The sequence below is a fragment of the Oncorhynchus kisutch genome, linkage group LG18, assembly GCF_002021735.2.
Source record: "Oncorhynchus kisutch isolate 150728-3 linkage group LG18, Okis_V2, whole genome shotgun sequence".
Taxonomy (NCBI): Eukaryota; Metazoa; Chordata; class Actinopteri; order Salmoniformes; family Salmonidae; genus Oncorhynchus; species Oncorhynchus kisutch.
Genome location: NC_034191.2, coordinates 5,527,547 through 5,545,184, shown reverse-complemented (window position 1 = coordinate 5,545,184; position 17,638 = coordinate 5,527,547). Strand labels below are relative to the sequence as shown.

The 17,638-nt window shown below is 43.7% G+C and overlaps 1 protein-coding gene across 1 annotated transcript in view; it reads right to left on the bottom strand.

Moving 5' to 3' along the window:
* The window catches only part of ppp5c (protein phosphatase 5, catalytic subunit), a 32,751-nt gene extending 20,829 nt beyond the window's left edge, over window positions 1–11,922 (bottom strand). Inside the window, exon 1 of the mRNA XM_031795350.1 lies at window positions 11,754–11,922. Coding sequence (XP_031651210.1) covers window positions 11,754–11,862 — 109 coding nt within the window. The 5' untranslated portion in view covers window positions 11,863–11,922. The remainder of the gene's footprint in view (window positions 1–11,753) is intronic.
* Window positions 11,923–17,638: the final 5,716 nt, after the last annotated feature.

Genomic DNA, 17,638 nt, shown 5'->3' with positions numbered 1-17,638 from the left:
TGTTGATAATTTCATTCCTGTGCTGTTTGTAACAACCCTGGTAGGTTGACTGATAACCTGAACCAGGTTGTAGGTACTGGTTACAGTTTGAAGTTTCTTCCCTGAGTGGGCAGCTTGATGAGAGCCAGTCAATTAAATCACCCAGAAAATATACTTCTCTGTTGATATCACATACATTATCAAGCATTTCACACGTTATCCAGATACTGACTGTTAGCATTTGGTGGTCTATAGCATTTTCCCAACAGAATGGGCTTTAGGTGAAGCAGATGAACCTGTAGCCATATTACTTCAACAGTATTTAACATGAGATCCTCTCTAAGCTTTACAGGAATGTGGTTCTGAATATAGACCGCAATACCGCCCCCGTTGGCATTTCAGTTTCAGAGATAGATGACATTCATATTCTGACTGTTACAAGCAAGTTATTGACTTCATGGACCTTGTTTCTTAGGCTACATATGTTAATATGGGCTATTTTTTTTTGCACTTTTCTGGGTTGCTTGATTGTTTTTTAATGCTTTACTGTGAAGCTTATCAGAGGTAGACTTACTCATGTTATTTACATTGGAGCCGATAGTGCAGGGTGAGCTATATAATATATAAATAAAGTGGTCTTCCTACTAGGGCACACCGCCTAAGTGCTAACAGTGTAACTCTGGTTTATTGGCCTAGGGCACACCGCCTAACAGTGTAACTCTGGTTTATTGGCCTAGGGCACACCGCCTAAGTGCTAACAGTGTACCTCTGGTTTATTGGCCTAGGGCACACCGCCTAACAGTGTAACTCTGGTTTATTGGCCTAGGGCACACCGCCTAACAGTGTAACTCTGGTTTATTGGCCTAGGGCACACCGCCTAACAGTGTAACTCTGGTTTATTGGCCTAGGGCACACCGCCTAACAGTGTAACTCTGGTTTATTGGCCTAGGGCACACCGCCTAAGTGCTAACAGTGTAACTCTGGTTTATTGGCCTAGGGCACACCGCCTAAGTGCTAACAGTGTAACTCTGGTTTATTGGCCTAGGGCACACCGCCTAAGTGCTAACAGTGTAACTCTGGTTTATTGGCCTAGGGCACACCGCCTAAGTGCTAACAGTGTAACTCTGGTTTATTGGCCTAGGGCACACCGCCTAAGTGCTAACAGTGTAACTCTGGTTTATTGGCCTAGGGCACACCGCCTAAGTGCTAACAGTGTAACTCTGGTTTATTGGCCTAGGGCACACCGCCTAAGTGCTAACAGTGTAACTCTGGTTTATTGGCCTAGGGCACACCGCCTAACAGTGTAACTCTGGTTTATTGGCCTAGGGCACACCGCCTAACAGTGTACCTCTGGTTTATTGGCCTAGGGCACACCGCCTAACAGTGTAACTCTGGTTTATTGGCCTAGGGCACACCGCCTAACAGTGTACCTCTGGTTTATTGGCCTAGGGCACACCGCCTAACAGTGTAACTCTGGTTTATTGGCCTAGGGCACACCGCCTAACAGTGTAACTCTGGTTTATTGGCCTAGGGCACACCGCCTAACAGTGTAACTCTGGTTTATTGGCCTAGGGCACACCGCCTAACAGTGTAACTCTGGTTTATTGGCCTAGGGCACACCGCCTAACAGTGTAACTCTGGTTTATTGGCCTAGGGCACACCGCCTAACAGTGTAACTCTGGTTTATTGGCCTAGGGCACACCGCCTAACAGTGTGACTCTGGTTTATTGGCCTAGGGCACACCGCCTAACAGTGTAACTCTGGTTTATTGGCCTAGGGCACACCGCCTAACAGTGTACCTCTGGTTTATTGGCCTAGGGCACACCGCCTAACAGTGTACCTCTGGTTTATTGGCCTAGGGCACACCGCCTAACAGTGTAACTCTGGTTTATTGGCCTAGGGCACACCGCCTAACAGTGTAACTCTGGTTTATTGGCCTAGGGCACACCGCCTAACAGTGTAACTCTGGTTTATTGGCCTAGGGCACACCGCCTAACAGTGTAACTCTGGTTTATTGGCCTAGGGCACACCGCCTAACAGTGTAACTCTGGTTTATTGGCCTAGGGCACACCGCCTAACAGTGTAACTCTGGTTTATTGGCCTAGGGCACACCGCCTAACAGTGTAACTCTGGTTTATTGGCCTAGGGCACACCGCCTAACAGTGTAACTCTGGTTTATTGGCCTAGGGCACACCGCCTAACAGTGTAACTCTGGTTTATTGGCCTAGGGCACACCGCCTAACAGTGTAACTCTGGTTTATTGGCCTAGGGCACACCGCCTAACAGTGTAACTCTGGTTTATTGGCCTAGGGCACACCGCCTAACAGTGTAACTCTGGTTTATTGGCCTAGGGCACACCGCCTAAGTGCTAACAGTGTAACTCTGGTTTATTGGCCTAGGGCACACCGCCTAAGTGCTAACAGTGTAACTCTGGTTTATTGGCCTAGGGCACACCGCCTAAGTGCTAACAGTGTAACTCTGGTTTATTGGCCTAGGGCACACCGCCTAAGTGCTAACAGTGTAACTCTGGTTTATTGGCTCATGACTACTGCTTACAATAGCTGATAAACAGATATATTCAGTGCAATTAGGAGTACATAAATTAAATTACTTGTGTTTACCAATGCCCCTAAAATCATGTATTTGATGCAGCATTATGACGACTCATTGTCACAATGGTAGGGATTAACTGAGCTGGTCCTGGATCATTTACCAGTCAGTGGTAGGGATTAACTGAGCTGGTCCTGGATCATTTACCAGTCAATGGTAGGGATTAACTGAGCTGGTCCTGGATCATTTACCAGTCAATGGTAGGGATTAACTGAGCTGGTCCTGGATCATTTACCAGTCAATGGTAGGGATTAACTGAGCTGGTCCTGGATCATTTACCAGTCAGTGGTAGGGATTAACTGAGCTGGTCCTGGATCATTTACAAGTCAATGGTAGGGATTAACTGAGCTGGTCCTGGATCATTTACCAGTCAATGGTAGGGATTAACTGAGCTGGTCCTGGATCATTTACCAGTCAGTGGTAGGGATTAACTGAGCTGGTCCTGGATCATTTACAAGTCAATGGTAGGGATTAACTGAGCTGGTCCTGGATCATTTACCAGTCAGTGGTAGGGATTAACTGAGCTGGTCCTGGATCATTTACCAGTCAGTGGTAGGGATTAACTGAGCTGGTCCTGGATCATTTACCAGTATGTGGGGTAGGGATTAACTGAGCTGGTCCTGGATCATTTACCAGTCAATGGTAGGGATTAACTGAGCTGGTCCTGGATCATTTACCAGTCAATGGTAGGGATTAACTGAGCTGGTCTTGGATCATTTACCAGTCAATGGGGTAGGGATTAACTGAGCTGGTCCTGGATCCTTTTCCACTCATTGTTTCAACGCAGCCTTGAAATGCTTGGACAGAGTCCAGGAGCAAAGATGATTTGGAAGGACTCCGTCATTCATGTAGAGTATCTTCTGTTTCCAGAAGGTGTCAAAGTTATCAATACAAGTGACTCCAGCAGAGCTACAGTAGTCTTTTAGCTAGATGTGTAGTGCCAGCGGTCTGCTGAATCTTTCACACCCGCGGCCCAACGACGGTACTGGACCTGAAATTATTGGCTGTTTTTTGGAGTCTTTTAATGCCAAAATCAGTTCTTTAAAATCAATTTTCAAATGTTCCGAGCTAGCCCTCTTGATGTAGTTTGACCCCACATGGACTACGACACTGTCAGCTCCCGGCATCTGTGGTAGAACAGGGACCGAGATGCCTTGGGGACCGAGATGTTTCTCACCATAGAGCTGCCTATGATGACAGCTGGTGAATAGGCCAGTCTCTCAGGTAGCCTCGCGGTCTGATGAGGGTGGGAGCTCCGAGGATCTGAACCCGAGGTAGAAGCCACCGGAGAGGGAGACAGAACTGAGGACGAAGACGCAGGTACCTCCGGATTCGATCTTCATTGGGAAGCCACCACGGACGAAGGTGCCGGAACCTCTTGATCCAGGGCAGCAAAGCTGTTTCTGGTCTGTGTCAGTTCCGGGATCAACATCTCCATGGAGACCCCCGTTGCCAGAGGACGCCTTCTTCGACTTCCACGGCGAGTGACGTACCTCTATGGCTGGTTGGTTGGGTCGAGATCAGCTCCGTTCTCCAGGGAAAGGGGAGACCCCTTCGGGGATGGAACCCTGCTTAGAACTGGCCAGTCGGCTGTGGAGAGCCGAAACGGCGGCAAAACTTCCACCAGACCAGAGCGGCGTCCGGCTACTGGGGTGGAAGAAAAATAAAAAGTAGGTGGGCGTGGGTTCCCCAGTAGTTTATGTAGGTTTGCTACATTGCTTGCTAAGAGTAGCTACTTCGCTCCTGTAGTCGTCCACAAGCAAGCAATTGCTACATTGAAAGTCAACTCGGTCCACATCGTCCCGGATCAAAGCAAAGTAAAATGCAGCTCCTGCAACGTTGGAAGCATCCAATAGCTGCCTACATTTGAGACTGCCGAGCCAGCTAATCTAGCTCGTCTTTCTGGCAGGATCCCGGGACAGATAGTTCATGTTTCAACGTTCGACAGCGTTTAAGATACTGATGACGTCAGTGTCAGGTGATTAGGTACAGTGTAGCTTATCAGGGTACAATTTAATTACACACTTATGGAACAAAGCTATAAATGACAATTCATACAGTAATAACTGGGAGCTTTTTAAATATTAGGTTGGAAAATATGGGAGTATTGATGCCAAGACGAGGAGAGCTGAAGAAGAAAGTTTAGTTACAAAGATCACTTCTTGATAAAAAGCCTGTTGAAAGTCTCTCAGATGAGGACACATCTGTTCTGTTTGAGCTTCAACACAAGTTGGATGATATCTATAGACTGAAAGCAGAGGGAGCCTTTGTCAGATCTAGGAAGAAGTGGCTAGAGAAGGGAGAACAAAATGCTTCTTATTTTTTCAGGTTAGAAAAACACCACTCTCAAAATAATACAATTCAACAATTAAATATGACTGGTCTAATCACAGATGATCCCAAATTAATTTATAACTTTAGTTGCAACTTCTACAGGAATTTATATAATTCTTAGTATTGTGAGGTTTCCTCAACTCTGTTTTTTACTCTCTGGGGGATGTGAAATCATTTGGGGAGGCTGAGAGGGAACAGTGTGATGACCCTATTATAGTTGAAGAGATCATTTATTCTATTAAACACCTTACAAATAATACGTCTCCTGGGACTAATGTTATATCTGCTGAGTTTTACACAACTTTTTCTGGCCCCATTTCTGTTGGAGGTATTTTCTGAAACCATTACAAATAATGCTCTCCCTCCCAGTTTGACTCAAGGTCTGATTACATTAATGCCTAAGCCCAAGAAAGACTTGCTTCTCCTCCATAATTGGCCTCCAATCTGTCTGCTCAATAACAACTACAAAATATTGGCCTCTATATTTGCAAAAAAGAATGAAAGCAGTATTGGACAATTATAGAGGAGACTCAATCTGGCTTCATGAAGAATAGACATATCTATTAATATCCGACAGGGGGTAAAACCTTATTGACTATTTTGATCTAATCTTTGAAGATAGACAATAAAACTTTGATATAGAAACTCATGTTCCACTCTTTCTCTCCCTTGAGAAATTTGGATTTGGGGAATTCTTTTGTAGTACTGTAAAAACTCTTTAAATGAAATAGGAACAGTTCCATAAAATGGGACTTGTACTAGATTTGATTTGAAAAGAGGAATCAGGCAAGGTTGCCCACTTTCACCTTACCTCTTCCTGCTTGCAACACAACTTCTTACAAGTTCTGTTAAATCCTGCAATATAAAAAGGGATCTCTATTGCTGACAGAGATATTATCATTAGTCAGCGTGCAGATGACACCACCCTCTTTATGAAAGACGCTGACCAGATACCGAGAGCAGCCGATGTGATAAATTGTTTGCTGTTAAAGACCAATACCCTCTATATGCAATATTTCAGTCGAGGAAAAAGTAACATACCTTGGGATAACCATATCTAAGGATCAACATGAAAGACGATCATTAAAATGTCATACCTATTATTGAAAATAACAAAAAGAAGTTGAGCCATTGGTTGCAGAGGGATTTATCCTTGAAAGGTCGAGTATTGCTTTCTAAAGCAGAAGGTATCTCCAGACTTACTTATACAGCCCGGTCCCCTACACGCAGCCCGGTCCCCTACACGCAGCCCGGTCCCCTACACGCAGCCCGGTCCCCTACACGCAGCCCGGTCCCCTACACGCAGCCCGGTCCCCTACACGCAGCCCGGTCCCCTACACGCAGCCCGGTCCCCTACACGCAGCCCGGTCCCCTACACGCAGCCCGGTCCCCTACACGCAGCCCGGTCCCCTACACGCAGCCCGGTCCCCTACACGCAGCCCGGTCCCCTACACGCAGCCCGGTCCCCTACACGCAGCCCGGTCCCCTACACGCAGCCCGGTCCCCTACACGCAGCCCGGTCCCTACACGCGGGGCGGTCCCCTACACGCGGGGTGGCAGGGTAGCCTAGTGGTTAGAGCGTTGGACTAGTAACCGGAAGGTTGCGAGTTCAAACCCCCGAGCTGACAAGGTACAAATCTGTCGTTCTGCCCCTGAACAGGCAGTTAACCCACTGTTCCCAGGCCGTCATTGAAAATAAGAATGTGTTCTTAACTGACTTGCCTGGTTAAATAAAGGTAAAATTTAAATTAAATGCAGCCCAGTCCCTCCATCTTGACAACAAAATAGGTAAAGCGGTTGACCAAATGATTTTCAATCTGTAAAAATCATACACATTATATTAGGAAATCTGTCATTATGAACACATATGAATATGGTGGTCTCATATTTTTTTGATTTTCCTACTTTGAATAATACTTGAGATAAATTAGGCTAAAACATTTCTTAAAGAATCCAACTTCAATTTGGAATTTCATCCCTCATATCTTCTCCCGATTTGGAGCGGATTTGGTGCCTTCAATTTTATGTCACTTTATAACTATAACATTGATGAGATTCCTACAAAATGATCTGCTTTTCATAGACAAGTATTCTTAGCGTGGTCGATAATATATAAACAATTTTTCCCCACATAGGTATTTCGTTTGGAATAATAAGGATATGTTGTATAGAAACAAGTCTTTATTTTTTAAGAACTGGTTCAATAATCATATCCTACTGGTGAGTCAACTGTTTAATGCAGAAGGATTGTTACTCAATTATGAGGATTTTTTTTATCTAGTTACAATATCTCTGTTACACCTAGAGAGTTCTCCATAGTCTTTGATGCTATTCCATCTGGAACTCTCATGTTATTTATAGGTGTAGCCAGGCCTCACCTTCTTGACCTACCCTCCTAGAGTTCTCCATAGTCTCTGATGCTATTCCATCTGGAACTCTCATGTTATTTATAGGTGTAGCCAGACCTCACCTTGTTGACCTACCTTCGCTTAATCCAGTTGACTATCCAATAGAGATAGTGTTTCTCCCTTGTTCCCTCAGAACAACAGATCTATACCTGCTTTATTTCAAAGGGATATTATATCTATTCCTTGTCACAACTTACTGGAATACATTGGTCAATAATATCCGCTGTGAAAAAATACCTGCTTGTTAACAAGGTCAAAGAGGTCTCTTTTCAGAATGATCCATAAATATTACCCTTCGAATCACTACCTGAAGAAACTCAAAAAAGACATTAAGTACTTTATGTTGAGCATCCAGAAACATTTTTTTGCATTTATTTTGGCATTGTCTACATGCAAAAAAATATGGAAAGATAAAACTATGAATATAATTGTTAATATTCTTGATGACCAGTTTTTTTTTTTTATGGGAGAATGTGCTCCTCGGTTTCCGTTTTAAGGTCTTTGTATAATCTGTAATTTGTTGTACCCCCTAGCATATGTTATCATTGTCTGTTTGTATACTTCTTGTATGTGTACTATTTTTTCTGCCATATATATATATATATATATATATTTTTTTTTTAAATAAACATGATGGTTGATATAACAATATGCAGACACATGCACATCGAGTCATGGCCATGTATCTAGCTAGCTATTTCAATCAGTGCACTTCAATGTTTTGGCAACAACTCTGATTTTCCTTGGATAATAACTAAACTATCATCTAGCCAGGATGCGATGTCAACCTATTGACTTGGTATCCTGAGTTACAGGTAACCCACTGCAGGATAATACTGATACCGTTATTACTTATATAATATATATTGTTTTTCTTCTTCTTTTTAAATAAACATGTTAATTCAATCAGTGCACTTCAATGTCGAGTTGCTTCCCGCCGGGCACCACAGGCCGCCGCCCACCGCAGGCCGCCGCCCACCGCCGGGAAAAAAAAGAAGAGTTTACTGAGTTACCGTTTATATAAAGGAACTCGGTGGATTGACATAATCCCGTAGACACTAATCTATTTACGTCACATGACTGGGAATACAGATACGCACCTGCTGGTCACAGATACCTTCTTTCTTTTTTTTCTTTTTAAGTAGGGACGTGGATCAGAAAACCAGTCAGTTTCTGGTGTGATCACCATTTGCCTCATGCAGCGTGACACATCTCCTTCACATAGAGTTGATCAGGCTGTTGATTGTGGCCTGTGGAATGTTGTCCCCACTCCTCTTCAATGGCTGTGTGAAGTTGCTGATGTTCCAGGAACTGGAACACGCTGTCGTACATGTCGATCCAGAGCATCCCAAACATGCTCAATGGGTGACATGTCTGGTGAGTATGCAGGCCATGGAAGAACGTGGACATTTCCCCCCCCCTTCCACTTGCTTCTTCCATTTTTGTGATAATGCTGCAACTAGTTGGTTGTCATTTTGGGTAGATCAGACATTTTCATATATTTTTGTTAGCTGCATATGTGACATAACTCCACCAGACCTATTTATGATATCATTTACAAAGATATACCTTATTAAAATAAAATAAAAAAATGGAATCAATTAGTAGATTTGAGTTTAACCACAATAATTGTATTATTTGTTCTGTCTTTTCTTGGTGGATTAAACTGAAATCGCAACCAACTTTCTATTGCTTGTTTTAAAAATAACTATATTTTGGAGATTATTTCGTTTTCAAATAACTGAAAGTGAGAGTTTGTTATCTGAATAAAGGGAAAAAGGCCCTTCTTGAACATGGGGTGAGACATTCTTACTAATCTGCTAGAGAACCAGTTCAGATTTAACTTTTGTATGGCTGACACCTTTAGTGAGAGGTCTAATGCTTTAATATTTCATCATTTCTGCCCTCCAAATTCATTATATAAAACAGGCCCTTTTCAATTTTGTCTAGCTTGCCATTCCAAATAAATAAAAAAAATACATATTTTTTGCTCATATAATTTAAATAAAACAGGTTACTAGGTGTAGGCAAGACCATAAGCCAATAGGTCAACTGGGATATGACTAAAGAGTTAATCAGGGTGTCCACAACTAGATAGGTATTTTCCTTTCCATTGTAGCAAGAACTTATTTATCTTTTGCTAACATTCTAAGAACATGTACTGTAGTGAGATCATTTTTTGCTAACATTCTAAGAACATGTACTGTAATGAGATCATTTTTTTGCTAACATTCTAAGAACATGTACTATACTGGGGCAGCAGGGTAGCCTAGTGGTTAGAGCCTTGGTTGCAAGTTCAAATCCCCGAGCTGACATGGTACAAATCTGTCGTTCTGCCCCTGAACAGGCAGTTAACAGTGGTGTTCCTAAACCGTCATTGAAAATAAGAATTTGTTTTTAACTGACTTGCCTAGTAAAAATAAAAAATGTTGTATACAGAGGACGTCCACATCCTGTCAGAACATTTTATTGGTAAACTACACGGTAATGTATTTTTGAAATGATCCAATATGTAATATAGTATACGTATCCTAATTTGGTTTTAATCCAGAGAGGTTAGATAATCTGCCACACCCGTCAGGTGGATGGATTCGTTTTAACAACATTTAAGAGAAATAAGCTTCTTGTGCACATGGATCTGTGGTCTTTTATTTCAGGTCATGAAACATTGTTTTATATGTTGCGTTTATATTTGTGTTCGTTGTTTACGCAGCCGAAGGCGTTTGATTGTAATCCTATTGGCCATATAGGTTTTAGGACCAAAAAAATACACCAAAACGGTCTCCACAGCGATGAGTGTTGCACACAATTCTGAAAAACCAATACATATTTACACGTGATTTAACCTCAGTCAAATGGTACTATGGCTACTATATTTGTTTTTGGACATCATATTAGATTTGAGGCTACATCCATGGTGGCTCCAAAGATAATCTGTGGTGGCCACTGACTTCATGACAAGGGTAGGGGCTAACTTTACAAAAAAGGAACCTTGGACCACAAAAAAAATCCAATCCCCATGTCTGAGCCAACGTGTTTTCCTTAGAGCTGATTACAATAGCCACAACGTTTAAAGAAAACACGTGCAACTGTATGCATGTTTGTCAGGCAGCACTAAATGAGAGGAAATTTTGACTTGAAAGTTGTCTATTAAAATCAGCCACCAAAAAGTAACGCTTACATTCATTAAAAATATTCATAGTTGGCATTATATTTACAGGTCTATATTTCAAATATGCACCAACCGCTGTTTGTTTGTGTATAAAGGACAGACAATAAACTACTTGCGTTCCACATGTTAGCAATATCAGAGCTCGCAATATTGGGTTACATGATCGCCCCTCCAGCCAGGTATTATTCTGTACTTCCCTTACCTTTTTCACATGGAGAATATAAGTACTTATGTTGAAAATGTTAACCACACACACACAAAGACATTTAGGAGCACAAAGAAAAATATTTTAGATATTAAAAAGCTAGAATCCACTGGTGCTCATAAATAAATAAATAAATTAGGCGCATATGCGAGTAAAATGGTCGCACTGTTGAGTGCCCTGGGGGTGTGTCACAATAGCTATCAATTTAACCCCTTTTGAAGGAAAATATTTTTTACACAACCATCCATTTCATAAATGAGAGACATTAGGGATGTGAAAAAATACATGTTGATGTTTTGTTCTACCGCGGCTATGGGGTATCTGGATTTGGGGGCCTTGCCACTTTCCTATTAAGCTAACTTTCGTAGCGATGTGATTTAGGGTTATTATGTGCAAAGTGTATGATTAAGTGTGAGACATGTTTTTTTCCCTCCAATCGTTAAATATATGACGACGGGTGTCAACTTGCAAAATTAAAACTAAGACAGTGAAATCATGTTGTTTTCTAAGGAACAGTAACTAGCTAGCGAATGAATGACTTGACATGGCCTGTCTGTGTGCTACTGACACAATACCGACTTGTTTAGCGTGAAAGACATCTAGAACAAATCTGGTCGGTGTCATCGACATCAGTTAGGACATACTGGATAATCACAATGATCAATATTACATGGAATATATATATTTAAATGGATCGTTTTCTGTTTTCAAGAAGAACCAATTTGCGACGACAACACAACCACACGACTGTGAGGCACGTTTTCAAGAGTGTGTTAGCGGGTATGCTAACTAGCATAGCAGCAGCTGTCCACTGTAGCAATGCGCCGTTTAGCTAGCTGATAGCATAGCAACAACTGTCCACTGTAGCAATGCGCCGTTTAGCTAGCTAGCTGATAGCATAGCAACCGGCTCATGTGTGCTAGACAAATCCACCGTTGTTGCCCATATGAAAGGACACTGAATTTGGATCATTACAGACTTTGTCCAGATAGATTGAACGATAACGTTAATCTAGAACCACTTTACGGGGTTGTTGTCAAATTACCTTTAAAGCAATTATTCGCCTTCTCCTTGAGTTTCTCTGCATTTTTATCTCCCTCCGCCATCTTCTCTCTGCTGCTGCCGCTTGCGGATGTTGCCGTATCGTTCGCCATTAACAGTACAGTCGCAAAGTGCGCACGTTGCGGTTCTATGGTCGCAAACTACACTTTTCCACTGAGCCCTGATCTCGGGTCAGTTTTCAATCGCTCCACTGAAGCGTGAACTGTCTGTGGTAGTAGAGTTGTCCTAATTTGAAAAAAAGAAAATAACCATTGACACTAGGTTTTAACAGAAATAAGCAGAATTGTTTTACATTTTAAACAAGTTAAACTGAAATAATAAGTAATTAGTCTACAATGAAGGAACATATTGGAATTGCTTGGCCAAATTTCACATACACTGTTGCCATCTGTCATTTCATGTTAATTTATAATAAAACAACAAGCTTTACTATTCTGTATAGAGAACCTATGCTGGCTCATTATTAGGCCATACAGAATCACAGAAGCTATAAGTAACAGGGTGCAATAGTGTCAAATAACCTCCAGGTGGCAGCAGAGCTATGCAGAAGAGCGTTACCAGATTGAGGCAGTCCAGTTTGTCGGGACGGGGTGGGGTGTCTCTATGTTTAGACAGAGATCTACATGTGATAGAAGAGGCCTCTCAGGAATGGACCCGCAACCACACCCTCTCACACCCGTTCCCTGCCCCTTACCCCACTCTACCCCCTGCCCCCCTGTTCTGAACCCTGTCCTGGCCCTTACCCCCCTCTACCCCCTGCCCCCTGTCCTGCCCCTTACCCCACTCTACCCCCTGCCCCTCTGTCCTGTCTCTTTCCCCCCTCTACCCCCTGTCCTGCCCCTTACCCCTTCTGCCCCCTGTCCTGCCCCTTACCCCTTCTGCCCCCTGTCCTGCCCCTTACCCCACTCTACCCCCCTGCCCCTCTGTCCTGTCTCTTTCCCCCCTCTACCCCCTGTCCTGCCCCTTACCCCTTCTGCCCCCTGTCCTGCCCCTTACCCCTTCTGCCCCCTGTCCTGCCCCTTACCCCACTCTACCTCCTGCCCCTCTGTCCTGTCGTTTACCCCCCCTCTACCCCCTGTCCTGCCCCTTACCCCCCCTCTATCCCCTGCCCCTCCGATCTGGCTCTTACCCCCCTCTGCCCCCTGTCCTGCCCCTTACCCCCCTCTACCCCCTGTCCTGCCCCTTACCCTTTCTGCCCCTGTCCCGCCCCTTGCCCCCCTCTATCCCCTTCCCCTCCATTCTGTCTCTTACCCCCCTCTGCCCCCTGTCCTGCCCCTTACCCCCCCCTGCCCCCTGTCCTGGCCCCTTACCCCTTCTGCCCCTGTCCTGGCCCTTACCCCCCTCTACACCCTGCCCCCTGTCCTGCCCCTTACCCCCCTCTACCCCCTGCCCCCTGTCCTGCTCTTACCCCCCTCTACACCCTGCCCCTTACCCCCTCTACCCCCTGTCCTGCCCCTTACCCCCCTCTACCCCCTGTCCCCCTGTCCCTTACCCCCCTCTACCCCCTGCCCCCTGTCCTGCCCCTTACCCCCCTCTACAACCCTGCCCCCTGTCCTGCCCCTTACCCCCCTCTACCCATGTCCTGCCCCTTACCCCCCTCTACCCCCTGTCCTGCCCCTTACCCCCCTCTACCCCCTGTCCCCTGTCCCCTGTACCTTACCCCCCTCTACCCCCTGCCCCCTGTCCTGCCCCTTACCCCCCTCTACCCCCTGTCCTGTCCCTTACCCCCTTCTACCCCCTGTCCTGCCCCTTACCCCCCTCTCCACCCTGCCCCCTGTCCTGCCCCTTACCCCCCTCTACCCCCTCTTCGTGACCAGTCCATCTGTGCTGAGGAATGAGGATATGGTGTGTTTCCTGCCAGCTGGACTCAGCATGTGGATCCTGATAAACCGTAATGCTGTGTGAGGAAGGGGACAGAACGACACAGGTCTCTCTCTCTTTCCACAACCTGAGTCACTTAGCCTGACATCTGACGCACCCTCGCCCTCAACTGACTGGCTGGCAAAAACAACACGCATCCTTAAACAGAAACACACTAGAAACACCTTTCATGGTCAAAGCCATGACTCCTGTTAGCAAAAGTATTGTTGAATGGCTAATCAGCTCTCTCTATGCATTGTACCTTTGAATAATGACTTTTTTTTTTTACAGAAAATTCAACGTAATATTGACTTGCTCTTCAGCTGAAAACAGTCAAATTACAGAGATTGTAATTTAAAAATAATAGTAATAATTGGTGGGTGCTTATATTTGTATATGTACAGGTGTGTATTAATAACAAATATAAATACATGTTTTATATTAATGTGTGAAAACAGATGTACCTTAATTTGAATGAAGTTACATTGTATGTGAGGAAAGTTTTGAATTTACGATTGGCACACAGGAAGCACGTCATGCCTGAACTAAACAGTACAGGAAGTGCATGATGTTTTTGTTATCCACACCCTACAAAAGGTCACGAAATACTACAGTTATCCCAGTTTAGCTAAATGGCTAACATCGCTAGCTAGCAAATTACTAACATATGTGCGCTGGTTCAAAGCCGCAACAACAACAAAAATATATATATATATTATTCACAAAAGGGCAATTTACAACAACAGGCAAAATAGTATTGTACAATTAGTTCACATAAAGGCCTGAGCAAGATGCATAAAGTACAAGAAAAACAAAAGTAGGGTAACGATGCATTACATCACAACATGAGCAAAGGTTCCAAAAACAGCCACATGACACTATTTAGGATCTTACAACACTCCCATTAGAGTGATGCATGTGTTTCGATGTTATACCTATTCAAGTGTGTTATTTGCGAATTCATCCAGAACGTCATATTCTAATATGTTGGACTCGAGCGATACAATGGAATAATAACACTGCCAATTAAGATAGGATCCTAAATACAAATGTGTATTTAAAAAAAAATCATGTTTTTGACTTGTCATTTAAGTGTTGAGCTCTTAGGTAACAAAACACACTGTCTCTCTTATAACTCAATAGTTGTTGGGTTTGATTTTCTCTGATAATTTGAGCAGATCTTAAAGTCGTATATAACCCATCCACCACTGTCCCAGTGTGGGGCAGGGCTCACTCAGTACAAATAACAGACATCCGTAGTGGCACAGAAAAAAGTGAGCCAGTCTCACAGACAGACAGACAGACAGACAGACAGACAGACAGACAGACAGACAGAGTCAACTGTGAATCAATGCTTGGCCTTTCGTTCCCTGTGGCTGGATGGGATGTCCCTGGCCTGACCCAGTGAGTCAGGGGAGCAGACTGGACTGGGACGTATCCTCTGTGTCAGACACAACACAACACATCACACACAACCTCAACCCCTCATATCTGACTGTCTGTCTGTCTGTCTGTCTGTCTGTCTGTCTGTCTGTCTGTCTGTCTGTCTGTCTGTCTGTCTGTCTGTCTGTCTGTCTGTCTGTCTGTCTGTCTGTCTGTCTGTCTGTCTGTCTGTCTGTCTGTCTGTCTGTCTGTCTGTCTGTCCGTCCGTCCGTCCGTCCGTCCGTCCGTCCGTCCGTCCGTCCGTCCGTCCGTCCGTCCGTCTGTCTGTCTGTCTGTCTGTCTGTCTGTCTGTCTGTCTGTCTGTCTGTCTGTCAGACAGACAGACAGACAGTCAGATATGAGGGGTTGAGGTTGTGTGTGATGTGTTGTGTTGTGTCTGACACAGAGGATACGTCCCAGTCCAGTCTGCTCCCCTGACTCACTGGGTCAGGCCAGGGACATCCCATCCAGCCACAGGGAACGAAAGGCCAAGCATTGATTCACAGTTGACTCTTTTTTTCATTTTTTTTGAAACACCACAGGAGTGAGCAACACAGCAGTAGTGTGAGTTCACTTTCTCTCAGTGAGTTCATCATATGACTCTTTCTTTGATGACATCAAAGGCCTGTTAACCTGTTGATGGACAGAAGGAAATGGAGGAGCTTAGGAGGTAAACAAAGAGAGAAGAGGTTTTAAGTTAGAACCCAGAGAGAGAGAGAGAGAAAGTGCAGACAGTGGGTGGGAGAAAGAGAGAGACAGTGGGTGGGAGAAAGAGAGACAGTGTGGGTGGGAGGTAGCAATGTGGTGAGGGGGAGAGTGGAAGGAGGGAGATCGCTGTCCTTCTGTGTGTAAGAATCATGAGTTTTGGTTTTGTGGGGTCTTGAGAAAGTTTAAACAAACACACAGAGAAGACAGTATATATACGAGGGACTGGAGGAGAGAAGGGGACTGACATAACAATTCTAGTACTGTCTATGTAAGAACATATACATCAGTCATGTTATTCACCTCACAGGCTGTTATTCACCCCTCAGGCTGTTATTCACCCCACAGGCTGTTATTTACCTCAGGCTGTTATTCACCTCAGGCTGTTATTCACATCAGGCTGTTATTCACCTCACAGGCTGTTATGCACCCCACAGGCTGTTATTCACACCTCAGGCTGTTATTCACCTCAGGCTGTTATTCACCTCAGGCTGTTATTCACCTCAGGCTGTTATTCACCTCAGGCTGTTATTCACCTCAGGCTGTTATTCACCTCACAGGCTGTTATTCACCTCAGGCTGTTATTCACCTCAGGCTGTTATTCACCTCAGGCTGTTAGTTAGTGTATGTTAGTTAGTGTATATTAGTTAGTGTATGTTAGATAGTGTATATTAGTTAGTGTATATTAGTTAGTGTATATTAGTTAGTGTATATTCGTTTGTGTATATTAGTTAGTGTATGTTAATTAGTGTATGTTAATTAGTGTATATTAGTTAGTGTATATTAGTTAGTGTATGTTAGATAGTGTATGTTAATTAGTGTATATTAGTTAGTCTATATTAGTTAGTCTATATTAGTTAGTGTATGTTAATTAGTGTATATTAGTTAGTGTATATTAGTTAGTGTAGGTTACACATTTTCTTCTGAGGTCTTGGCTGACTTGTTTAGACTTTCCCATGATGTCAAGCAGAGGCACTGAGTTTGAAGGTAGGCCTTGAAATACAGGTAGCCTTGAAATACTCTCTCTCTCTGCTCTCTCAATTCAGATCAATTTAAATTCAAGGGGCTTTATTGGCATGGGAAACATATGTTTACATTGTCAAAAAAATTGAAATAAACTCACACAAGTCCCAAAATAATAAAGACATGTCAAATGTCATATTATATCTATATCCAGTGTTGTAATGATGTGCAAATAGTTAAAGTACAAAAGGGAAAATAAATAAGCATACATATGGGTTGTGTTTACAATGGTGTTTGTTCTTCACTGGTTGCCCTTTTCTTGTGGCAACAGGTCATGCCACACTGGGGTATTTCACCCAGTAGATATGGGAGTTTTTCAAAATTGGATTTGTTTTCAAATTCTTTGTGGATCTGTGTAATCTGAGGGAAATATGTCTCTCTAATATGGTCATACATTGGGCAGGAGGTTAGGAAGTGCAGCTCAGTTTCCACCTCATTTTGTGGGCAGTGAGCACATAGCCTGTTTTATCTTGAGAGCCATGTCTGCCTATGGCGGCCTTTCTCAATAGCAAGGCTATGCTCACTGAGTCTGTACATAGTCAACGCTTTCCTTAGCTTTCCTTTTTGTTAATTCTTTCCAATGTGTCAGGTAATTATCTTTTAGTTTTTTCATGATTTGGTTGGGTCTAATTGTGTTGCTGTCTCTCTCTCTCTCTCTCTCTCTCTCTCTCTCTCTCTCTCTCTCTCTCTCTCTCTCTCTCTCTAATGAGTGTAAGGCCTGAGGGGTCTGCAAGGGGTCTGACAGGGCCAGTTATTTGAACCACATGTTGTTCTAGTGGGCAGGGCAGAGAATAATTCAAAACAACATTGCAGATAAATCGCCAAGTAAGCAAATTGGTTTTCTTCTCACCCAACTCC